We start from the raw sequence: 25,796 nt of genomic DNA on the forward strand, positions 1-25,796 counted from the left end.
ACTTTGCCTTCCAAATTCTCTCCCTTCCTCCCACCCCCACGGGCCCCCACTGACAAAGCAAGTTACTTGACATAGCTTAAAAAATATATAGTCATGAAAAACATTCCTTCCATAGCCATGGAGTCAAAGTAACCACAACACCCATCCTCCCCCAAAAAGAGAAATCTCAAGAAAAAGAAAATGAGAAAAAAAGGCATGCACCAGTCTCTATTCAGACACCATCATCACGTCTGTCTTTGACATGTATAGTATTTTTTTTTAGTTTTTTTTTTTGCAACGTAGTGGGGTTAAGTGACTTTCCCAAGGCCACACAGCTAGGTAATTATTAGGTTTCCGAGGCTGAATTTGAACTCAGGTCCTCCTGACTCCAGGGCCGGTGCTCTATCCACTGAGCCACCTAGCTGCCCCGATAGTATTCTTTATCACAACTCCTTAGAAGTTTTCTTGGGTCATAATATTGCTGAGAAAAGGGAGGTTATTCACAGCTGATCATGCTGTAATATGGCTATTCCTCTATAAAAGGTACATTCCCGATTGCATTTGTTCTTATAACTTCTTTACGAAGAGCATGCTGGTCTTTTCCCATAACAGAACAAAATTTCATCTCAATCACATAGCACCGTTTCTTCAGTTATTCCCCAACCACTGGGCATTCTCTCAATCTCTACCTCTCCACCACCAGACAACAGCTGCTTTAAATATTCTTATACATATTGGATTCTTTTCTCCCTATACTTCATCTCTTCTGGAAAATAGACCTAGCAATGGTACTTTCAAGCCACACAGTAGCCATGGTTTTACAGCCCTTTGGGTAGAATTCCAAATTGCTTTACAAAATTGTTGAATCATTTTACAACTCTTACAACAGTGCATCAAGTTCTCAATCGCCCTATATCGCTTTCAACATTTCTATGTTGACCAAGATACCAGAGTGGTTTGCCACTTCCTCTCCACCTCATTTTACAGATGGGGAAGCTGAGGCAAACAGGGTTAAATGACTTTTGTCCAATCTAGCATAGTATGCATGCATAGGAAGCCTTAAATAATCACTTGTGGGTCTACTTAAACCCAATTTCTACTACGGTTGCAAAGTTTTCTAGCCAAAACCAAAATTACTGGTAATCATGAAATAATGACTGAATCATACCTTAAATGCAAATTCCCAAATTGTTAACTTAGTTGAAGCACAAAATAAGTAAGGGATCCAGAAAACCTGAATTTATACTTCTGCCTTCAACCTCCTTTGATATTTGCCCTAAGTATCAGTTTCTTCACCTGTAAAAATAATAGTAGCTACCAAAGTGCTTTACAATATCTCATTTACCTTCACAATAACTCTGAGAGGTAGATTATTATCCCCATTTTACAGATGAGGAAACTGAGGCAAATTTTAAGTGACTTGTTCAGAGGCACATGGGTAGGAAATTTCTGATTTCACATTTGGACTCAGCACTAAGTCCAGTACTTGGTTAACTTCATACCTTTGGATTAGATGATGTTGAGATTCCTTCCAGCTCAAAATCCTAAATTGTTTTTTAGTTTTGATATAGCCTGCATCAGAAGGACATAGCACCTTATCTTGCAAATGTAGATAGTGGGGTATATGAAGAAGAAAGAAGAATCAAGAAAAATGTTGCGGTTTCTCAAACTTGGGTAGACTGGGTTCTGGAATTTCAATTACCTTTTTGAGTTAAAAGAAAGGGTCTTTTCTTCCCCTTAAGAATAAATATATATCGGGGCGCCTAGGTGGTGAAGTAGATAGAGCACCAGCCTTGGAGTCAGGTGTACCTGGGTTCAAATCCGGCCTCAGACACTTAATAATTACCTAGCCGTATGGCCTTGGGCAAGCCACTTAACTCCATTGCCTTGAAAAATCTTTAAAAAAAAATAGTAAATATATATCACTTTTGTATAATGACTGTTTTAAGTGAAGCAGGAAGGATAAAAATAGAGACAGATGACTTAAAGTTAGAACAAAAGTCAGCGAGTGGCAGAAACAGAAACTAAGGAGAATGACATATACTCAGGAACAGGACACAGGCAACAAGACAAAACTTGTCTAGACAAAGACACCCAGATACCATAAACTGCTACACAAAGAAATCCAGAAACATTTAAAAACTAGTACTCCCTCTTGCAGCCTGAAACTTTTAAACAAATGTATTTTTTTTTAATTCTAAGTATAGCTTTTGATTTGTGGGGTTGGGGAAAATCAAATTGATGAGATCACCAGTCTACTGAAATACTAAACATATGACTAGAGATATTAGTACTTGTCTGTGGACCAAATGAAATTAAACTCCAGGTCACAGATCCCTCACCCATATTTGAAACTACACCTTGAAGTAAAAAAGTGTTAATTTATGACATTGAGGTTCCAAAAAAGATATGTTGTTAAGTTAAAAGGTATAAATGTAGGACCTTCAAAACCTCAGAGATATCTTACTATATTGGTTGACTCATTTCTTGCAATAGCTCCATTCTACAGGTTAAAAGATTAATGTGGGAAGATGAATTGTTTCATTTTAGGGAACAAACCTTCACTTTGATGCTGCTGAAAGACAAATTTCAGTAAAAATGTTTAGTAGACAACTGGGGGATGTATGAGTGGCACAGGGTTAAAATTAGGGTCAGAGAAACACATTTGACAGTCATTTGTGTAGAAAAAAGTTGATTCTAGTTTAATAGACTACTTTGATAAATTTATAATCCCTCCAGGCAATGACTTCCAGAAGTCACTGTAAACAGTTGCTACATTTGTAATGAAAAGTCCAGGATGTTCTGTGCACTGTAGGGATCTGAAACAATCCATTGATGAGAAGGAATGTCAGTCACTGTCACCTAATAGAACCAGATCAAATGCCAGTCAGTCAAGGAATGTTCATAATGGTTACAAAGAGAAGACCTTTCAGTCAAGTTCACAATTCCAACAGGATGGTCACAAAACAAATTTCCCAAACTTTAAGGTTCTCTTTGAGAATGAAGGATAATTATCATCACCTTTGCCCTGACTGTTCAAGTCTTTAATACATCCCAGTCCCATCCTTCCTTCCAATTACCTTCATACTTGTTTTCTTTTTACATTTACATCTCTCCCAGATAAGACCTCCTTGAGGTCAACAACTTTTTCAATTGCTAGCTTGTCTTGTATCCTATCTTCATGACCCCATTTCTTTTTTATTATATAAACATTTTATTTGTTTCTTCAGTTCCATACAGTGGCAGTTTCTACCAATCTTTTTTTTGCAATGTTTTGAATTCTATAATTTTTCTACCTTCCTCCCTTCCTCCCCCCTTCCCCAACAGAAGGCAATCTGACATAGGCTTTACATTTGCAACCATGATAAACATACATCAAAATTGAATGAATTGATAGAGAAGAATCAGATCCAACAAGATAACAAAATGACACAATATATAAGACAACCTTTAAAAATTGAAGATAATATGCTTTGGTTTTCATTTAAACTACGGTTCTTTTTCTGGATAGCGATGGTATTATCCATACCAAATCTCTTCGTATTGTCCCTGATTATTGCACTAATGATGAGCAAGTCCATGATGGTTGATCATCAACCTCTGGTTATTGTTAGGGTGGACAATGTTTTTCTAGTTCTGCTAATCTCAGTCAGCATCAATTCATGCAAGTTTTTCCCCAAGGTCACACAGCTAGGTAATTAGTGTCTGAGGTCAAATTTGAACTCAGGTTCTGATTCCAGGGCTGGCGTGGTGTTCTATACACTGTGGTACCTAGTTGCCCCTCTCTCTCCTGGTTTCTAACAGAACAGTAGTGTTCCATCACATACATATAGCCATTCCCCAATTGATGAACATTCCTTTGATTTCCACTTCTTTGCCACTCCAAATAGAGATATGAATATTTTTGTACAAGTGATGTTTTTACCCTTTTTCATGGTCTCTTCAGGGAATAGACCCAGTACTGGCATTGCTGGATCAAAGGGTATACAGATTTTTATTGCCTTTTGGGGCTAATTCCAAATTGCTGTCCAGAAAGGTTGGATCAGTTCACAGATCCACAAACAATGCATTAGTATTCCAGATTTCCCACATTCCCTCCAACATTATTAAACTTTCTGGTCATACTGGCCAATCTGAGAGGTGTGAGATGTTACCTTAGAAATGCTTTAATTTGCATGTCTGTAATCAATAATGATTTAGAACAATTTTTCATATGACTATAGATAACTGATTTTTTGGCTGAGAATTGCCTTTGCATACCCTTTGACCATTTGTCAATTGGGGAATGAGTTGTTTTTTTTTTATAAATTTGGCTCAGTTCTCTATATAGTTTAGAATGAGTTCTTTGTCAGAATCACTAGGTGTAAAAATTGATTCCCAATTTACTACATTCCTTTTGATCTTGGTTACAGTGGTTTTATTTGTGCAAACTTTAATCTAATGTAATCAAAATTATCCAGTTTGTTTTTTATATTTTTGTATACCTATGCTATGGTCATAAACTGCTCCTCTTTCCATAGATATGACTGGCAAACTATCCCTTGTTCTCCTAATTGGCTTATAATATTGCACGATCCCATTTTTTTTTTTTTTTGCAAGGCAAATGGACTTAAGTGGCTTGCCCAAGGCAAGCTAGGTAATTATTAAGTGTCTGAGACTGGATTCATGATCCCATTTCTTGATAAAAATACTGGAATAGTTTGCCTTTTCCTTGTCCAGACCCGATTGGTTAGGTTTTTCAGGAGTAGGACCTCACATGAGGACAATAGAAAAAGGTGTCAGGGATCAATGAAGAGTTTTATAGGCCACTCCTTAGAGGCTAAAAGAACTAGTTGGTTTAGTTGTACTTAGCAGGTGCTTACCATTTATTCAACCCTTCATTAAAGAAGGCAGCACACTTCTCTAACTGCTGTACTTTAAAAGAATGAGCATATACAGTGGATAGAAGTTAAAATGCCACCTATGACAGCTATGAGTTATATGACTGTGAGTTAGCCACTTAATATTCTTGTACCTCAATTTCCTCCACTATGAGAGGGTTGGAGTAAGTGGTCTTTGAGGTTCCTTTCTACTCTAGATCTATGATTCAGATATGGAGGTACCTAGATAAGAAACAAGTCAAAAGACTTTATTACATTTATTACACCTTGCTTTGCTGTTGCACCCTAAGGATCCATTGTACTTATAGTCCAAATATCATGTTCTATTTATGTCAAGTGTTTTGCTCTGTAGTAAGTTCTTAAATGCCTTAATTCATTATTATGACATTCTTGAGAGCTTCTTAAAAGTGTCCTCCAGCTCCTTCTGGCATACTAGGAAGGTACCTCCCCTCCCTCCATTCCCCGCCCCCCAGTCTGACTTGGTACCTGAGAATACCATGCAATTTAAGCTTCCCCATTCTTCAGTTCCACCCCAGTTTAGCCAGAAATCTTCCTGGGTCCCAAGAAATCCAGGCTTCTCTCCACCCTTTGGCTGATTATTCGCAATGGGTACCCAGCAATTTAAGTTTTCCTTCCTTCCCATGGCCCCCTTCCATCCCTGGTTAGTCTGGTTCCCCGTGCCCACCAGGCAATCCCAGTTCCCTACTGTTCCCCAATCAGCCCTCTAGCTTCTTCCTGTCTCTCCAGCCCCCCCATCCCCCTTGCCTCTTTCCCTAGTCCCCCCCTTCCGATACTCCCCATCTTCCTTGTCCTTTCCCTTACTCCCCCCCCCCCAGTGATGCTGGAGTCACAAAGTTCAAAGAGAAGGATCTTTATTATTATTCTTATTATTACTGCTCCATTAACTTTTTTTTTTTTGCAAGGCCATGGGGTTAAGTGGCTTGGCCAAGGCCACACAGCTAGGTAATGAAGTGTCTGAGCCGGATTCAAACCCAGGAACTCCTGACTCCAGGGCCGGTGCTCTATGCACTGTCACCTAGCCGCCCCTGCACTGGCTTTAAGTGATGGAGGTGACACCTTCATCTGAGCTTTCTAAGGGGTCAGAAGTGCCCACCTTCCCCTCTGCCTGGTACTTGTCTAGTTTGGCGATCAGGTCCTTGGCTGGGTTGAAAACCCCGTTGGTCTGCTGGTCGCACACATAGCAGCGTGGCGACGTCCGGAAGTGCCTCAAGGCGCAGGTCTCACAGAAGTAATGCTTGCACTTGGTCACCACGGGGTTCCGGAAGGACTGGCGACAGATGAAGCACTTGAAAGGCAGGTCCTCCTCGCCGCTGCTCACCTCGTAGTTCTCTTCGTCGAGGCCGCCGTAGCGGCCCTCGTCCAGCTCGCGCTCGATCTGCCAGCCGTGCTTGTAGTCGGAGCGGTCGTGCAGGAACTTGCAGCTGTCGCCGAAGCCGCAGAAGCCGGTCTCCTTGTAGTCCTTGCAGATGTCTGGCTGGTAGTCCCAGCGCACCGTGGCGCGCAGGTGTTCGGGGGCGCGGATGGGCCCCTTCCGGACCATGCCCGACGACGCGTTGCCCATGGACGTGTCCTTGGGCTTCACGTAGCGCTGGTAGTTGTTGATGCCCCGGTAGATCTTGTCGTCCTCCTTGCCGCGGAGCTGCTCTTGGATCCTCTGGCTGCGCTCGAAGATGGCCTGCGCGTCGTGCTCCTTCTCCGTGTCCAGCTCGTAGACGGCGGTGGCGCCCATGTCCTCGGGGCCCACGGGCTTGGCCGAGCGGGTGGACTTGTAGACGACGCTCACCGCCGTCGAGGCCTCGCTCTCGTCGCTGGCCCCGCTGGGGGAGGCGGGCGCCTTTTTCTCCCGGCAGCTGCCGCGCGTCTTTTGGATCATGGGGTTGGGGGCCAGGCGCCTCTTCTCCCGGCGGACCACCACGTTGCCTTCATCGCTGCTGCTGCTGCTGCTGCTGCCGCCGCCGCCGGCCGCTTTGGCCGGGGCCGGCCGTTTCCGGCGCCCTGCGCTGCCCTTGCGGCCCGACTTCTTAAAGAGGAAGGTACACACCGGGCCCGCTGGCACCTCGGAGGACGGCGGCTCGGCCATCTTCCCCTTCCGGAGAGCCCGAGCTCGGGCGCGCCAGCTACTCGGCCCGGAAGCAGACGTCGCGTCTGGCCAGCGAGGAGACAGGGAGAGCAGAGCGGCCGCGGCGGCGGGAGCCGATTGGTCGGCGCCCAGGGGCGCGGCGCGCGGGGGCTGCTGGGACCGGAAGTGGCTGCTGGGACCGGAAGTGGCTGCTGGACCGGAAGTGGCTGCAGTCACCTTTAGCCCGCCCAGGTCCTGGCTTAGTCTCTTCCTCACGGGCTCGGGCCGCCTGCGGCTTACCTCCGAGATGTGGTTCGAGATTCTGCCGGGTCTGGCCGTCATGGGCGCGTGTCTGACTGTTCCGGGCATCAGCACTGCTCTCATCCAAAAGTACACCAGTGGGAACAAGGTAGGGCCCCCCGGGGGGGGGGTCCGGGAGCGGGCGCTCGGCGTGGGGGGCGGGCAGCGAGCCCAACCCCGGCATTTTACAGAGCAGGAAACTAAGGCCGGGGAAGGGAAGGGATCCTGGACGTAGTGCTGCAAGGGACTCCAAGACCGATGCCATTCGACCCTCCGCCTTCACTTGCCAGAGTAAGAAGTTGAGGCCGAGGGAGGAGAAGTGACCTAAGGAAAGGAGAAAATGACGTCCCCAAACTCATTCATTCGGCAGACGCTTTATTGAGCTGCTGTGGCCAAGGTCCAAGTGCCCATGCTGGGCTTAGGGTGATGGGGACGCAGGGGGTCGGCTACCGCATCCACCTTCAGAAAGGCTCCCACTCTAATCGCCGCAGATCCCACATCTCTGTGCCTATCAAGGCACAGGTGGAAGGGTGCAGTGGGCTTGCATTCTGGAAGATGCAGGTTCCAATCCCGCCGCAGATACCTTCTACTTCACAAGCTCTTTGGCTTCTGTTACTGCTCCGTGTGCAAGACCATTATTGGGTGCATAGAGTCGTAGGGCGACGTACGGGCCATCTCCCTCAGATAGGATGTAGGAAGGGTTTTGTTTGAAAATGCCGCACAATATATACCACATAGAAGGTATCTTATAAATGCTTATTAATGGATCCATTGAAGGTCTAATGGAAAGAATGTTGGAATCAGTGGACTAAAGCTCAAATCCCATCATGTGGGCAGGCTAATCACTCAGACTCTGTTTCCTCATCTGTAAAATTGGGATAATAATGACTAATGCATTTATCATATCTCACAAAGTTGCCAGGAAAATCTTGAAGCACTATATAAATATAACATGTTTAGTCTTCAGGAGCAGGATTATCAATTACAGGGAGATCTGGGACTTTAATAGGCAAAGATGGCAGTAGATGGATATTATTTGTTGACAGCAGAAACTGTGCCTAACTCTCAGAAGGTAATAAGACAGGATAATTATAGCACCTACCACCCAGGTTTGTTATGAGGATCAAACAAGATCATATTTGTAAGGTACTTCCCACAGTACCTAGCACAGCTAAATATTAACTATGATATTTTTATTATATTTACTTTGACTAATATAGCTGCATTATACATGTTATTATATATAAACATTTGTGTTTTCTTCCCATAATTTGTGAGAACTGACAGCCTCTTAATTTAGAAGTTTAGTAGCCTGGTTTTTCTTTCTGGACTTCATCCATACTCCCCTTTCTTTGCTTTATATGTGTGTCTTTGTCTTTCTACTTTCTAATTTCTGGCCACTAGCTCATTTGAACTTCAGTGTAAAGTCATTGTTCTCTTGATAGGAAAAAAGAATTGCCCGTAATCGATACCAGTGGAGTCTGCTGGAAAGGGATAGGAGACTGTCTGGATTCAATCGTTATTATGAAGCTAAGGTAAAATTTGTCCTGCTGGCTATGTGTACCAGTTGAGGGGCTGGGTTCATTTTGAAAGTGTTACCCAGAGAGGTATCTTTCAGTTGATTCAGTGGCTCTGGAGACCATAACTTGGGATTTCATAGCTAAAGTAGTTTCCTGCTTCTACTTCTATCCAGGACACAATGTGGAATTCCTCAAAATGCACTAAGGGTTCAGTAACTTACTTGCCTGGTATTACCAAGTGCCAAAGTTTCTTTTCTTTGGATAACTGTTGTCAACAGGCAGTCACAGTTTCATGAAGCTTAGGTTTATTACAAGAGAACTGAACATGCATAGGAAACCCAAAAACTTCACAATCCTTACAGAAGTTTGCCTATTTTTGAAAGCAGGACAAAGCAAGCAGGAGACACCAGAAATCTCTGCAAAGCAGTGTGACATGAAATGGGAAAAGGTGTTAAGGGGAGAAAAGGATAGATCACAGGTTTCCAACCTACTCCAGAGCAGAGAAACTAAGATAAATGTTATAAAGAGAAATTGTTGTTAGGATTTTTTTTAGGTAGTTTTGTTTTTTTCTCAATGGCTATGATTCCATTTAAGTCACTTTTTTTCATCACTGAAAACCCTTAAACGGCTTCTTATGACTTGGAATAAATGGAAAGATTATTTGAACATTTCTGCAAAAGAGCATGAATCTGAATCACTTTTCCCCCTTGAAGAATCATTTGAATCATACCAAATACCATTTAAGAAAGAGAAAGGATAAGAGATCAAGTTTCATTTTAGTCCACAGCATAGACTTCTTCTATTACAGGTATTTGTTAGAAGGTTGGAGTGTATCTCCAATGAGATACAGCATGTGTTCATCTCTTAAGAGAACAGTTCTGAAGGACCTACTTTCTCTGCACCCAGATTGCCTAAATGGTCTCTTTTTAAAGACACCACTAGACAGCAGAATACTTAGGTGATATTCTTTCAGTGATTTCAACCAGGTTTCAACCATTTCTGCTCCCTCCTGTTCCCAAAGTAATTTACTTACAAGTAATCTGTAGTATTATTTTCTCCCTGTCAAAGACCTGCAAAGAGGTTCTGATTAGTTTGTTATCCAGCCTAGGACTCCTCACTCTGTTCAACCCATGTCCTCCCTCTCAGAGAATAGAAACGTGGTTTCTGTATGTTTTCAGAACCATTGTCTATTACCAGGTGTATTTTCTATAAGGGAGTACCTAATACCTGGCCTGCTTCAAGTTTATTCCAGGAAAGATTCAGTTACCAAACAATGAAACAGGAAACTGGTTGTTAGAAACTTTATTGGTTTCTACAGTGCTTCACACAGAGAGCACTTAAATGCTTCCTGATTGGTTTCTCTTTTTAACTGCTAGATTTATTTTCCTAGATATAACAGCATATAAAGCCATTGACTCCTTTTAGATGGTTCTCAGTTTTGTTTCATAACTTCTGCCAGAATAAAGAGTGTACCTGGGATTTCACTAATATCCCTACAGCACTTCCAGGTGAGAGAACCTCCCTTTACCTTTGTAGGTCTTGCCCCTTCTCTGAAATTCCTAGTCTTTAACCAGCTCACACCATTGAGAAGTTAAGCAACTTGTCCAGGATTCCATAGGCAGTAAATGGCCAAGGTAGAACTCAAACCCGTATCTTCCTGGCTGAGGTTCATTCTCTTCCCACTGGACCATGGATCATATATCCATCTGAAAATTGCTTAAGTCCTTTTGGAAATAGGCAGGTAATATGATTTTCAAAAATGTATGATATTATTGTGTGTAATGATGTTTAAATTTACAGTTGTCTTTTTTATATCACTATAAATGCAATCAAAGAGTAATAGCTGTTTTGTAGAAAGAGCTAGAAGTGAGGAATACTGACCTTTCATTAGAGAGAATGGAATTCACATTTTTTTCCTCTTTAAATTTTTTTTAGGGCTTGGAGAATATAACCAGTGAAGCATAAAGAGGATACATGATGCCCGACTTCATGACTGCAGGACACTTATATAGTTCATTGACTGGTGTCCATTAAAGATATTCTAACTGTCCAGAGAGCTGTTCTTTTTTTTGTTCATCTCCTCACCCCTTCCTCTTTCTCTTATGTAATCATATCCAAGAAGTTGAATGTTGAGTTGAAGCATGAAGCCTTAGGAAATCAAAAGTCAGCTTCCAGCATTAGAAGTACTTAAATAGTGCTAAATCAAAGTTTCTTTAGAGGGCTAGGAAAACCTAGGGAAAGAAATGTAGTTACTTTGGATTTCTTTTCTAGGAGAATTGTTCTTCCTTTTGTCAGAAAAAAATATATGGCTTCATCCTGGAGTCAGGAATACCTGGGTTCAAATCCAGTCTCAGACACTTAATCATTAATCTAACTGTGTGTGGCCTTGGGCAAGCCACTTAACTCCATTTGCCTTGCCAAAATCTAAAAAAAAAAAGAAATTATTCTTATTAATTAACTCATATGCCTGTTTAGAAGAAAGTTGTCTGACAAAGAGATCCCTCTCTGCCAATCAAGTGTCTTACCTAGATACCAAAAAAGAGAAGTAAATCTGGGACTTACATTATCTTGTGGAAATAACTCCAAAAAGCCAAAAAAAAAATCATCCATACTATCAGGTTTGTATTAAAATTCCAGGGACTAAACATTTATCATTCAGAAAGAGAAAGAAAAATCAGAGATCTTTAAGTTGTTAGAGCCCAAACAGTCCATAGCAGACAGCATCAGAGACTCCAGAAGGCAATAAAAGGACTGCCAATTACAGAGATTCATCCAAGAGTAAATTATAAGGACCAGCCCAATTATGTCAGACCATGCCAACATAAATTGTTAGTGTGGTCTAACCCTTCAATATTTGTAGGTAGGCTATTTAGTCTTGTCCAGCAGCTAGTAGCTTAAACCAAGAGGCTTAATAAATTACTCTAGATTCCACAGTGGACACTGATTGGGGGGGAGCCTTGTATTTTGTTATAGGCTGTGACTTTTCCATATTTCTTTCAAAGATCATTACCTCCTGAAGGCAAAGAATTATTTAAAAATTGATTATTGAGTTTTCCATAGTACCCATTTAAAGATACTTTAGACATTTAAAAGGTAATTTTTCAAAAAGATAACAATGGCTGCCAATTGTGTTGACAGAAAATAATATGAGGTGAGAAAAGATGGGAAAGTTAAGAGTTGGATTTGTTACTGAAAAGAAACAAGAAAAAACTAACAAGTGAAAAGGGAAGTATACTCCAAGCACCACAGGTGGCATGATAAATTAAAAATCAAAATCCGACATGGTGGGCTAGACTTGTAAATTCATTGGTATATGGAATTCTGGGTAGGGAAACTCCCTCTACCAATGGAGTCTTTTTTCTTTTTTTTTTTTTTGCAAGGCAATGGGGTTAAGTGACTTGCCCAAGGTCACACAGATAATTATTAAGTGTCTGAGACTGAATTTGAACTCGGGTCCTCCTTACTCCAGGGCTGGTACTCTAGCCACTAGATCACCTTAGCTGCTCCATTACCAATGGAGTCTTAACCAGTAACCTACAAAGGATTGGTCAGGTAAGCCTTGAGCCCATCTTATTCCAGCCCTCATTTCCTCCTAATCCCTTCAAAATTCCGTTGAAAACTTGGCCTGATTATAAGACCCAAAGAAATCAAATACCCATCCTACTTCAGGATGGAGTGGGACCAATAGAAGGAAGCAGGATGACTAAACTTTACTCCCTAAGGTTTCATCACCATGACCAAGAATCGACAGTAGGAATGTCTTTTTACTCTTAAGAAATGCCCAGAATTTTCAGGGAGCTCTTGGCCTAACAAGAAAAGCTTGTGTGGGAGCCTCAGCCCTAGATTTCCCTTCTGGAGTTGGTGACAGGACCCAAAATTAGAAGGTCAGAAAGGCCTGCTTGCTGGAGGAGAATAGGACCAGCCTTTGAAAATGATCCAGGCTAATAAATTCAGACTTGATTATATAATATAACCTATACTTCATGTTTGGCTATTAAAATGCTAGATTCTGATGCCAGCTCACATGATTGAAATTTTCAAGTCACTCTTCTGAATTTTATAAACAACAGACATGACCAGGTTGATATACAAAGAACAGGAAGAGGACCGTATATGAAACTGATCCATCAGGTAAAATTGGTTTCTTGAAAGAATGGTAAATTTAAGACATCTTTCTTACAACAATTCTGATGCTTTACTAGTTTTACAGACAAGAAGCCTCATGGAGGAGAAATGACCTACCAGTGGCCTCACAGCTAGTAAGTGTTAAGGCCAAGGATCAAGCCCAGGTGACTTGTATACTTTCCATTTGGCCAGACTGCTTCTAGAGAGAGAACCTTATCAGATCTATGGGGCAAGTAGTGGTATTTACATTTTACAGACCTGAGTCTGTAAATGAACAAGGTTTGCTCATGATGTCTAGGCCTGTCCTCTATAAGATTGGATCACCTTACCTTTGTAACAACCAGGTAGTAATAAAATTGTTCGGTGAAAGTGTTATCCTCATTTTATAGAGGGAAGACCCAAAAACCTCTGGAACCCAGTTTCCTCCATTGTAAAATGAAAGGTTATAAGTGAAAGTCCTAGTTCCAAATTTTGTGGTCCCATTATGTGAAAAGCCCAGAAGGTGGATAAAGAGAAGCTGGTTAGCTATAGTGACTGACATTTTAGTTTCCAAAGTGCTCTATAGACAGTCTCATTTGATAAGTTGCTAGGTGGCACAGTGGATAAGACAGTCTGAAGTAGGAAATTTTAAGTCCAACCTCAGTAATTACTGGCTGTATGACCCTAGGTAAGTCACTTAACCTCTGCCTCAGTTTTCTCACCTATAAAATAAGGATCATAGCAGTACCTACCACTCAGGGTTGTTATCAGGTTAAAATGAGATAACTGTAGAGTGCCCTTAAGCATATTGTAAGCTTTAAATAAATGCTTATTTCCCCCTCATTTGAGCTAAGGCTCAAAAATGTAAGGAATTTCTCAGGGTCACACAGCTAATAAAATATTAGAAGCAGATTTGAACCCAGCCTTCCTCCAGAATCAGTGTTCTTTCCACTATTACCCTGCTATGGTTACTAACTCAGGAGAAACTGATCTTTGGGATCTTTGGGATAAGAGACCCTTAAGGGGGTCTAGTGGACTGACCACCACCCTCACTGGAAGCCAAGGGAAATAACTGGTTTCCCTATGAAATGACAGACTTTGGAAAAGTCACACCAATGAGAGCTCTCAGCCATCATGCAGGACCTTCTCCAGACCGGCCATTCATCCAACACCGATGACCCTTCTAGGCTGTCACCTCCCTAACCAACATTAGAGTGAACCCTGGGTCATATCTAGCTGACCAAGTTGACGATAAAAGGCCAAGTACCTTCCATGTGATCTCTAATCAACCAAGCCACAGGACTCTAATGATCCTTTTCTTAATTTTGGACAAATTATACCACCAACCCCTGCCTTGACTGGAAGGATGTATCATCTGCCCATCTCTTCACTCTTCTCCCCACCTTCTCCTTTGTATCTCTTCTCTGGGATTGATAATCTAATCAACTACTGTGACATGGCTTCAGTGAGGGTCCTTGGGACTCCGAGGCTCACCATCTGGGTCAGAACTCCCTTCCCTGGCCTCCCTACTCTGTCCCTGACACAGGGATCCTTCCTTTGTCCCTATCACACTCCATCCTGTCCTTCCATTGGACTCTATCATAGGGTCCAAAGTTATCCAATCTGCAAAAAACAAAAAAAAAAACACTAAGGGAGGGGCCCAAACCATTATTCATTAAACATAAAACACTGACAAATGATTATACTCACTAGACTTGCTTGGCTCCAGAAGTTGTAATGGGAAACTGTTGACCAAATATTGCTTGGTCACGTTAGACCTTTGCTTTTTCTCTCTTTTTTTTTTTTAGTTTTTTTTTTTTTTTTGCAAGGCAAACGGGGTTAAGTGGCTTGCCCAAGGCCACACAGCTAGGTAATTATTAAGTGTCTGAGACCGGATTCGAACCCAGGTACTCCTGACTCCAGGGCCAGTGCTTTATCCACTACACCACCTAGCTGGCGGCACCGGCCCTGGAGTCAGGAGTACCTGGGTTCAAATCCGGTCTCAGACACTTAATAATTACCTAGCTGTGTGGCCTTGGAAAGCCACTTAACCCCGTTTGCCTTGCAAAAAAAAAAAGTGAAGTGGGAGGAAGAAAATCCATTTTTGTTCATTGAAAAAAAATGAATGTTTATTTAAATCAAATTGAACTGAATCTTTCAGACCTCAATCTCCTCATCTGTAAAATGACAGGGTTCTTCTAAATGATTTCCACTATCTGCTATCCTCTCAACCTCCCAGGGTTGGTTTTCTATAAATAACGGTTGTGAATTCAGAAAGCTGAGTCTCAGTCCTTGGAGTTTGAATTCTTTTCATGGGTTGGATTTTCAGGGTGGCTAGACTGGAATCTGTTTCTTGGGGGCCTGGTTAGAACTGAGGTCAGTGGGGCTTTTCCACAATTTCCTGTAACATCACGATGGGGGAGGGATTTTCTGCACTCTAGAAAATGGCCTACATTTTCTATTCCTCCTCCTACTCCTGAGATTGAACAATGTTTAAGTCTGCCTTCTGCTGTGGGGAGCCCACCCTTTAGAAATCCCATTAGATTGTGAGCTCCTTAACAGCATGGATGTCATTTTCTCTTTCTTTGTATCCACAGAGCTTAACAAAATGCCTGGCAAACAGCAAGTATTTGGGGCAGCTAGGTGGTGTAGTGGATAAAACACCGGCCCTGGAGTCAGGAGTACCTGGATTCAAATCTGGTCTCAGACACTTAATAATTACCTAGCTGTGTGGGCTTGGGCAAGCCACTTAACCCCATTTGCCTTGCAAAAACCTAAAAAAAAAAATCCAGCAAGTATTTAATAAATGTTTATTGACTTAACAATTTAGGTAGATCTCAAAGTGTATCGCCTTTTGCTTTACTTCTCACATTGTAACTGCTTTATATACATTTTTCATTTACCTATATGTTGTGTATGTGTATATGTGTTATCACTATGACCTTGGATAAGTCACTAACCACTCTAAGGCCCACAGTGTCAACTCAAATAGAAATGGGAGGCACTAAATTTCACTGCTGGCAGCATATTGACTTAGAAGTTCTATATAAAAATAATCTATGCTCTACTGTATTTTTATTTTGTTAGTATTTCCCAATTACATTTTAATTTGCCTCCCCCTCCACCCTACCACAACACTGCCTATTAAACTGTGTTCTCCAGACTATTACAAAGCCCTAGTGGGGCAGAAGTAGGTTGCAGGTACTCTAGGCAAGTTTGGAAATTGCCAGTAGCCAGGAGATGGGGGCCAACTAGACCCCTCTATTTCCTTAACTGAATAAAAGCCAGTTACAATTGCCCTCTTCCCATTGGTTGGAAGTGATGCTGCCAGGACAACCATCTCTTGTAAACATTCCATCTAAGATCCCAGTGTAACAGCTGCTGACTGATCTCAAGGGAGCCTCAAAAGCAGCAGCTGGTCAGTGGAAAAGGGTTCCCAGCCAAGGATCTAGCTGACCAGGCAGGTAGGGCTGGGGCTGGATCATGCTGAGGTTTCTACTCTTTTCCTCTTGTTGGTTGCTTTGGGTGCTACTGGGGAGTGAAGGAAAGGGGTAGGAAAGGAGGGCTCAGGAGAAGGGGAGGAGAGGATGGTGGTTTGATTTTTTTTTTAATTGGGGGGGATTTAAAAAGTAGCCAAAACCCCACAGAAGAAGTAGAAGATACCTTCTTTCTATAAATGTCAGACCTTTTTAAATATGTTGAATTTTTTAAAGTTGTTGTAAGGAATGAACCTTTGGGAAGGGGAGGGACATATGGGGAAATGTGGATAAAGTAAAAACGGGCTAATAAAATTATTAATCAATTATTTATTAATCAATAACATTATTTATTAAACAAAATTGATCAAGAAATTGAAATCATGTGCCCTCATCTCTACCCCTACCTCCTCTTAGCTCTATCTGTAAACTCTCCATATTCTTTGTATACAAAACCTTATTTAGAGGCTCTTCCATCTGGGGAGATTTTGGCCTATGAGCTATGGAGTGATCCAGGCTTAGACATCTCCCCACCTGGCTTAGGCTTCTGTCTCCCCAGTCTTGTTTGTTCCACCCATCCTGGTTTGTGGGCCCTTCTCTCCTGTCTCATCAGTGGTCTGTTATTCTGACACTCTGGTTCTCCTTGATTGACCAACAATGCACCTCAGGCTATGCTCATTTGGACAATATTGGAGTCCTGATGGATTCAGAGTGAGTGTACAAGAAAATTGTTTCTGTTTTTGGCCAGAAACCCTGAGAGTTTTCCCCTCCTGGATTCACACATACATACATATATGTGTGTGGATGTATATATATATATATATATACACACATATATATGTATATACATACATATATATATACATATATATGTATATATATATATATATATGTATGCACACACACACATATATATATAACTATGTAAATATGTATGTGTGTGTGTGTGTGTGTGTGTGTGTGTATGTATTTTTTTGGACTATGCCGAAGATGCTCCTTGCTTCTTTTCTTTCTTACCTGCCTTAATCACTGAGACACCCTAAGGGTCTTACCCTCCCAAGAATTTTTTCTTTCTTCTTTTTTGCAAGTAGTCATTCTTGGCCTCTTTGATCCATCTCTCTCTTACCTCACCTTAATGATTGCAACCTGGGAAAGTCCTAGCTTTAGAGGACCAAGGCTTCCCATTGCAACCAGGGCCCTCTCTAGCCATCCTGATTCCTATCTGGCCACTGGATCCAGATGACTCTGGAAGAGACAGTGAGGCTGGGGACTTAGCACAACCCCCCTCACTCCAATCCAATTCACATGGTTGTCATGGTATCACCTCCCTGATGTCCTGGTGTTCTTTGAGAACAAAGTACAAACAATTAAAGAAAAACACCTTCTGCTCCAGTCAGTAAATGTCTCCTCACTGTTGCTGAATTTACTTAAATGTCTTTTGTCTTGACCTCTGTATCTTTCACAAGCCTTAGTACATTCAGTCTAAATAAAACCTGAACTTCCTGTTCTTAAAAGCAGATCTAAATTATGCTTTGGTATTGGTCCTCAGTGTTAGGCTTCTTCTTCACTCTTGTCAGGTTCATCTGAATTATCTTGTAGGCTCACTGTTTTTTTTTTAATTGCTCTGCCCCACTCCCTTGGAACCATGGATGGGATCCTACTCCAGATCAGTTGCTTTATTTTACAGATGAGGAAACCAAGGCTCCGAAGTCAAGTGACTTATTCTAGGCTACATAGACAATAACGAATGGAGCTAGGATTTAAACTGTGTTCCTGACTGGAAAACCCTTATAGCTTGCAGCAGCCCATATTTGTTGGAATTATATTGTCAGAATTTCAACTTTTTTTTTGAACCAACTCCCCTTGTAGAGACTTAGAACAAAGGATCCTGTCTGTTGTTTTCTTCTGAACTCTGAAATCTGTTGGCCTAAAATTTAGGATGAATGTGTGTGTGACTGTGCCCAGTGTTTGTTCCATGATGATCCCCAACTCCAAGATGACAGTCCTTTGCTCCCAAGTCGCCTGTCACTTTCCCTAAGCAGCTAGCTCTTCTTCATTGGTCGGCATTAGATCTAGAGCTGGAAAGGCCTCCAAGAGAACATTTAGTCCAACCTTCCTCATTTCACAGAAGAGGAAACTGAGGCCTGGGGAAGAGAAGGGACTCACTCAAGGTCACACCTAGTTCTAGAACTGAAAGAGATCTCAGAGGCCATTTAGTCCAATCCCTTCATTTTACAAAAGGGGAAACTGAGGCCCAAGAAGGGGAAGGGACTTGGTCAAGATCACACCTAGATCAAGAATGAGAAGACATCTCAGAGGCCATTTAGCTCAACCCCTTCATTTTACAAAAGGGGTAACTGAGGTCCAAGAAGGGTAAGGGACTTGCTCAAAGGCACAGAGATAATAATGGGCAGAACTGGGATTTGAACTCAAGTCCTGGGATACCTGGTTCAGAATTCTTTCTGCTCAACCATACTGCTTCTTCCTACTCATCATGTCTTCCACTTTCTGAAAAATGAAATTGTCAGCCATTCCCAAACTGATCTGGTTGCTTTTCATGGAGCAGAGAGGAAACTCTCTAGCCTTTTCCCCTCCCAAGTATGTCTCGCTTCTGTGCCAGTTTTGATCTGTATTTTCCATTTCATTACTCAAAAAAATCAACCATTGGATAAGCATTTCAGGGCCTACTGTGTGCTTAGCACTACGCTGAGTGATCAGGATACAGAGATAAAAATGAAATAGCTCCTGGGGCAGATTCCAGAAAGGAGCCTGTTGGATTACATGAGGGAAGTAGTTTCTGAGCTCCCTGTGTCTCCCCAGGGCTTCCTGGGGGCTGAGCTCCTCCTCTCCTTGTATTTGAACAGGAAGAGAACAGGTCCCCCGCCTCTATACCTTACCCTGAAATGTCCTTCCTTTCTGGGCATTCCCTACCAAGAAGCCCCCAAAGCTCTCTCCAGGGTGAGAAGTCCCAGGGGAGCAGTACCCCCTTCCATCTGACACGCCTGGCTGCTGGGGAACACTGGGAGCTGGCTCTGACCTTCAAGCATTCGAACTTTCTGGCTGCCCTGCTCATTTTTGCTGGGCAACTTGTCACTTGCCCTTCCTTATTCTGTGAAGAGGTAGTGTCCCCTCCTAGGTCAGTACCCCAGAACAAAACCCCTTTTGTATTACCCTAGTTCCACCTGTGGTTCCCTCCATCAGCTGAGTTTCTTTTGAATCATTCTTCACACTCCAATCCTACAAACCCATTCCAAGTGATACTCTTTTGTTCAAAATCTCCTTTTTATTTTATTAATTGACATTTTGTACATTGATAAGAGATAGCTGAGACCTCTGAGTAGTATTTTTAATCTTGTTCTCCATTACTTATATTGGAGGTTTTCACTACAGTTAGCCTTTTTTCTATGTCATACCTCCTTGGGGGGGGGGGGAGAATAGAGCACTCAGAAAGATCCGGGTTCAAGTTCTAATTCCGATTGATGTAGCTCTGAGCAATTCACATAAGGACTGAGTCAGAGTTAAGTTAGGCAGCAGCTCCCAGCTCAGGAGATAGAGGGAGCTTTGTCCCCAGAAATTGTCTTAACTGAAGAAATCATGAGGCTGTCCAAAACCACAACACAAGGTTGCAGTTTTCATCTTTCATCTTCCATTTAAAGTTCTCTCTATCAGAATGGCAATCCTCCAACCACAGTCTTCCAGGCCCCATTCATTCTTGCTTTAGCCAAGAGGCCGTCATTCCTGTCGATTAAACAATGGTTCAGAAAGCCAGCTCCAACTAACCCCACTTCCCATAGCTTTCTTTCTCTTGTAAGGTCTGCATTTTCAAGTAGGTGAAATGACAAAGACCCTATATTCATCCCTAAGTCAGGTAGTGGTCTAGGGGTTCAGAAAGCCTTCCCTAGACAAAACCCCCCAAAATATCTGGGGTTTGCTTTTCAGAAAGACAAAGCATCACCTGAGTGGCCATATCAGGTCCACACAGCATTATGGTCAGCCAGTAATGTCAGTCAGTCACTCAGTCAAAAAAACATGTATTAATATATTATGGACAACATTGTGCTAAGAGCTCAAGCTACAAAGAAAGTAAAAAAAAAAAAAAAAAACTTATGATGAAGAATGCTCTCCATTCCCAGAGAAAGAACTGTTGGTGTCTGAATACAGATTGACGCAGACTTTTTTTTTTACTTTAGTATTCTTGATGGTTTTGGTCTATATTTTTTGGTCTATATTTTCTTTTATAAGATGACTAATTATGGAAATGTTAACTACACATGTATAATTTATATCAATTTGCTAGCCTTCTCAATGGGGGAGGGAGGGGGAAGGGAAAGAATTTGGAATTCAGTGTTAAAAAATGAATATTAAAAATTATTTTTACAGTTGTAAAACTCAAAATAAATAGAATCTTTAAAAAAATTAATAAAAAGAGAAAAATGTTTTTATATGTGACTGGGGAAAAATAAAATACTAAGTAAAATCAAATACTCTTTAAAAAAAAGAAAAAAGGCAAAACCAGTCACTGGCCTCAGAGGGCTCCTATTCTCATGGAGGAAACAACACATTCAAGAATCTAAGAATGAAGGTATTAATTGTGGGGAGGGTGAGAAAGACCTCTTGCAGATGGAGATTTGAGGTAACTTTTTCAAAGGCAGTGGAGTTAAGTGACTTGCCCAAGGTCACATAGCTAAGTAAGCATGAGGCCAGCTTTGAACTCAGGTCCTCCTGATTCCAGGGCCAGTGCTTTATGCACTTTCCCTGAGGTAACTTTTTTTTTTCCTGTAAGATTTTATTTATTTTGACTTTTGCAATTTTTCCCCTAATCTTCCTTCGCCCCCCCACAGAAGGCAGTCTGTTAGTCTTTACAATATGATGAGAGAGAAATCCTATCCTTAAGGAAGAAAAATAAAGTATAAGAGATAACAAGATCAAACAATAAGATAACAGGGTTTGGTTTTTTTTTCTAAATTGAAGGTCTTTGGTCTTTGTTCAAACTCCACCATTCTTTCTCTGGATACAGATGGTATTCTTCATCACAGAGAGCCTCAAATTGTCCCTGATTGTTGTGCTGGTGGAATGAGCGAGTCCACCAAGGTTTATCATCACCCCCATGTTGCTGTTAGGGTGTACAGTGTTTTTCTGGTTCTGCTCATCTCACTCAGCATCAGTTCATGCAAATCTTTCTGGGCTTCCCTGAATTCCCATCCCTCCTGGTTTCTAATAGAACAATAGTGTTCCATGACACATATATACCACAGTTTGTTAAACCATTCCCCAAATGAAGGCTATTCACTTAATTTCCAATTCTTTGCCAGTACAAACAGGGCTGCTATGAATATCTTTGTACAAGTGATGTTTTTACCCTTTTTCATCATCTCTTCAGGGTATAGACCCAGTAGTGGTATTGCTGTATCAAAGGGTATGCACATTTTTGCTGCCCTTTGGGTGTAATTCCAAATTTCTCTCCAGAAAGGTGAATGAATTCACAGCTCTACCAACAATGTATTAGTGTCCCAGATTTCCCACATCCCCTCCAACATTGATCATTGTCCTTTTTGGTCACATTGGCCAGTCTGAGAGGTGTGAGGCGGTAGTTCAGAGATGCTTTAATTTGCATTTCTCTAATAATTAGTGATTTAGAGTAATTTTTCATATGACTATGGATCACTTTGACTTCCTTATCTGTAAATTGCCTTTTGCATATCTTTGACCATTTGTGAATTGGGGAATGGCTTTTTTTTTGAAAATTTGACTCAGTTCTTTGTATATTTTAGAAATGAGTCCTTGTCAGAAATATTGAGGTGACTCTTAAAGGAAGTCAAGGCAGGTAAAGCATCCTGAGAGGGGAATGACAAGGAAATGAGGGGGTAGAAAACTTAAGAAGACAAAAGAAAGGTAAGAAGGGGCCAAGTTGAGGAGGACTTTAAAAACCAGAGCATTTTGCATCTGATCCTGGAAGCAATAGGGAGTTACTGTTATTTTTGAATAGAGGGGTGATATGATCATATCTGTACTTTAGGAAAATCATTTTGGCAGCAAGGAGAATGTTGCGGCTTGCTTCACCTTGGGGCCTGAACAGTGATGACCTCCTTCCCAGAGGGGAGCTGAGAATAAGGAGTCAAGCCACCACTGCTTTATGCCTCTAGCTCAATTTTATTACTGCTTAACTTCTACATATATACTGTTAGGTCTTCCGGGGTAGAACAAAGACAATGAGGGAATGGGGTTGCACAAGCATGCATGTGCAGCATCTTGTGTTACAGGATAAGGGGCTACATTAGGGGGGAGGTGGTAAAACACAGCTGTGTCCTATGCCCTTGGGCCGTGGGGCAGAATGACCAGCTCCCAAGGACTCTGGCGCACCTTATCTCTCAGGGCAGCATACCAGCTCCTGAGACTGTCCAGGTGGTAGTTTACTTGGAAATGATTTGTGTCATGGCTGTTAGAATAGCCTGTGTTCCCACATTGCAACAGAGAAGATGGGCTAGTGGCAAGGAGAGCTAGCAGAAGTCTATTGCAGCAGTTCAGGATTGTACCAATTTGGCCACTGTGATTCAGTAGATAGAAGGGGAGGGTTTTTTTGTGGGGCAATAGGATTAAAGTGAATTGCCTACAGTCACACAGTAAGTATCAAGTGTCTGAGTTTGGATTTGAACTCAAGTTATTCTGACTTCAGGGCTTGTATTCCATCCATTACAGTGCCACTTACCTGCCCCAAAGGGAGAAAGGTTTTGAAGGTAGAAATAACAATACAATAAGAGATTTGATTTGATTCGTAGGAGAGAGTGTGAAGTCTGAAATGACACTCAGGAGGTGAGCCTGGGGACTCGGGATAGGGGGGCCTTTGACAGTAATAGGAAAGCTAGAAGAGAGGAGGGTTTGGGGACAAGATAATGAGTTTGAAATGCCTCAGGATATTGTGATGGCCACCAGACATGCAATTCTGGCTGTAGAGAACTGGGAATTGTCATTGAACCCATGAGAGTGGAGAACATTTTGAAGAGAGACAGCAAAGAGAGGAAATTGAATGTGTGCAAACCAAATTTCTCTGGTGTTCTGCAGTGTGCAACTATATACTGATTATTAAAATGTCACTGCATTGCCAAAAGTCATAGTGGCAGAGAATAAAAAAAGACCCTGAACCAAAAAAGTATAGAAAGGGACAAAGAAATAAAAGAGATCCCTTTGTTACTACCTTGCTTAAATGAATAAATTCATTAAAAATAAACTGTATAGAATAGATATGTTTTTGAAGGTAGCTGAGTTGCTCAATGGTTAGAGCATCAGGTTTGGAGTCAGGAATTCCTGAATTCCAATCCAGCCTCAGACACTTACTAATTGTGTGACCCTGAACTGGTTACTTAACCCTGTTTATCTCAGTTTCTTTATCTACAAAATGAATTGGAGAAGAAAATGTCAAACTACTCTAGTATCTTGGCCTAGAAAACCCCAAATGGAATTAGAGAGAATCAGATGCAACAGAACAGCTAAGTGTTTTTTAAAAATTCTCATATGTTTGTTTTTTAATTTTAATTTTAATTTTTTTTATTTGTTTTAGGGCATTTGGGGGAAAAAAAAAGTCTGGTTATCCTTTGTTTATCATCACCTTCATCCCCGAATGTGAGTGGCAGTATGGGTACAATGAATAGAATTGGTCTAAGAGTCAGGAAAACCTGAGTTCAAGTCCTGACTGTTCCATCCTGGCTGTGTGACCCTGCTTAAGTCATCTAACCTCTCAATAGTCTAGGTAGCTAAAACTAGAAGGTGCAGAGAAGCTGCCTACTTGCATTGATAGGAGTTCTCTATATGAATGAAATCTCAGGTCCAGTTCCTATCCTTATCATTTCTTTAATGTGTCCTTTTCTCTGTCAGGGAGAGCATTCTTTTTGAAAAAGAATGAAAAAAGAAAGGGGAAAATAAAACTTATTTAGCAAAATTCATCTATCACCAGTTAGGTGTGATGGTATATGCACTATTTCACACCAAAAGACTCCCACCCTCATGCCCCAACACATGCAACACCTCTGTAAAGAAGGGAAGGAGGCATATTTTCTCATCCTTTCTTTAAACTTGGTCCATGTAAGACTGTTTTTTGTTGATGGTTACTGTTTTACGGTTAAAAATCTGCAGAGGTTGCAAGATCAGGGATTGCCTCTCATCTCCTCTTCATGATCCAGGGAGAGGACCTTGAGGTTCCAAAGAGGAAGGCTCAGGTGGGGTAAGAGATAAGCTAGAAACCTACTGACAAACTGAAGTCAGTTTTTTTTTTCCCTATTTGCCTTCACAACTTTTATTTTTTTATTTTTTCTCTATCAATATTTTATTTTTCCAATTTCATGTTATGAAAGTTTTTCAACATTCATCCACATGTGTATGCATATTTATAAGTTACATAATTTCCTTCCACCTTCCCTTCCCATCATCCTCACCTCAATGACGATTAGTCTGGTGAACATTGTACATATGCATTTTTTGTTTAACATATTTACATATTAGTCATTTTGTGTAAGAAGCATTAGAACTAAGGGAAAAGAAAGAACTAAGGGAAAAGAAAAGAAAAGAAAGAAATAGGAAAGAAAAACGAGAAATTTTTTTAAAAAGTCAAATGTTGTGTTCATTCAGATTCTATAGTATTCTGTTGTTTTGTTTTGTTTTTCTGTCTCTGGATAGCATTGTCCATGGTCTGTCTAATAAGGTTAACCCAGCTCTCTGAAGTGCTGAGAGAAGCTGCATCCATCAAGCTTGTTCATCACACAATGTTGTTGTTAATGTGTCTGTTGTTCTCTTGGTTTTACTCCCTTTGCTTAGCATTAGTTCTGGTAATTCCTTACAAGCTTCTCTAAAGTCCGACCATTCATGGTTTCTTATAGAACAAAAGTATTCCATAGTATTCATGTACCATAACTTGTTCAGCCATTCCCCAATTGATGGGCATCCCCTCAATTTCCAATTCTTTGCCACTACAAAAAGAAATGCTATGAATATTTTGGAACATGTTGAATTTTTCCATTTTTTTATGATTTCTTCTGGATATAGACCTAGAATTGGAATTTCTGGATAAAAGGGTATGAACAGTTTTATTGCTCTTTGGGCATAGTTCTGTGTGGGACAAATGCCACTTAAATAAATTTCAGAGATCTCTCAAGGTATGAAGAGAAGGTTTTATTCGTTTCTTGAGAAATAGGCCACAATCAATTAGAGAGATTGAGGCAAGAGCAAAAGGCCCAAGAATCACATTTATCCTAACTGGATTCCCACCCCTCACTGACCCACCCTAGTTAATGAGGAATGTGGTCTTACAATCTTTAGACCAGCAAACTAATCTAGGGAAAAAAGCATAAAATTCAAACCAAAACCAGATTATCTCTTTAGCCCTAGGAATTGAATGATTCTCCGGACATCAACAGATAAAATGAGGTCAGTTGACTCCAACAATATCCCAGAAGTTTGCTTTGTCAAG

At 41.3% G+C, this 25,796-nt stretch overlaps 3 protein-coding genes across 4 annotated transcripts in view; 2 read left to right on the forward strand and 1 right to left on the reverse strand.

Annotated features, from left to right (window-relative positions):
• Nucleotides 1-5,714: 5,714 nt before the first annotated feature.
• Nucleotides 5,715-7,019, reverse strand: RNF113A (ring finger protein 113A). Its single transcript, XM_074201282.1, has one exon. The coding sequence runs from the start codon at nt 6,958-6,960 to the stop codon at nt 5,917-5,919; it is 1,044 nt and encodes a 347-aa protein (XP_074057383.1). The 5' UTR covers nt 6,961-7,019; the 3' UTR covers nt 5,715-5,916.
• A 125-nt stretch (nt 7,020-7,144) lies between these two features.
• Nucleotides 7,145-10,809, forward strand: NDUFA1 (NADH:ubiquinone oxidoreductase subunit A1). The gene is made up of 3 exons (XM_074201283.1): nt 7,145-7,348; nt 8,685-8,774; nt 10,695-10,809. Exons 1-3 carry the CDS (start codon nt 7,247-7,249, stop codon nt 10,722-10,724), a joined length of 222 nt encoding a protein of 73 aa, XP_074057384.1. The 5' UTR covers nt 7,145-7,246; the 3' UTR covers nt 10,725-10,809.
• A 5,439-nt stretch (nt 10,810-16,248) lies between these two features.
• The window catches only part of AKAP14 (A-kinase anchoring protein 14), a 33,242-nt gene continuing 23,694 nt past the window's right edge, over nt 16,249-25,796 (forward strand). Inside the window, exon 1 of one of the 2 annotated variants that reach the window (XM_074205171.1) lies at nt 16,249-16,327. The gene's annotated coding sequence lies outside the window, so the exon portion shown is untranslated. The remainder of the gene's footprint in view (nt 16,328-25,796) is intronic. The other variant, XM_074205170.1, reaches the window with a different exon arrangement.

This window comes from Macrotis lagotis, chromosome X (genome assembly GCF_037893015.1).
Source record: "Macrotis lagotis isolate mMagLag1 chromosome X, bilby.v1.9.chrom.fasta, whole genome shotgun sequence".
NCBI lineage: Eukaryota > Metazoa > Chordata > Mammalia > Peramelemorphia > Peramelidae > Macrotis > Macrotis lagotis.

Bases quoted from the DNA above. Each gene is read 5' to 3' on its own strand.
- RNF113A (XM_074201282.1), bottom strand. From the start codon at position 6,960: ATGGCCGAGCCGCCGTCCTCCGAGGTGCCAGCGGGCCCGGTGTGTACC.
- NDUFA1 (XM_074201283.1), top strand. From the start codon at position 7,247: ATGTGGTTCGAGATTCTGCCGGGTCTGGCCGTCATGGGCGCGTGTCTG. The intron at 7,349-8,684 runs GTAGGGCCCCCC...TTCTCTTGATAG, and splicing joins AGTACACCAGTGGGAACAAG to GAAAAAAGAATTGCCCGTAA. The intron at 8,775-10,694 runs GTAAAATTTGTC...AATTTTTTTTAG, and splicing joins ATCGTTATTATGAAGCTAAG to GGCTTGGAGAATATAACCAG.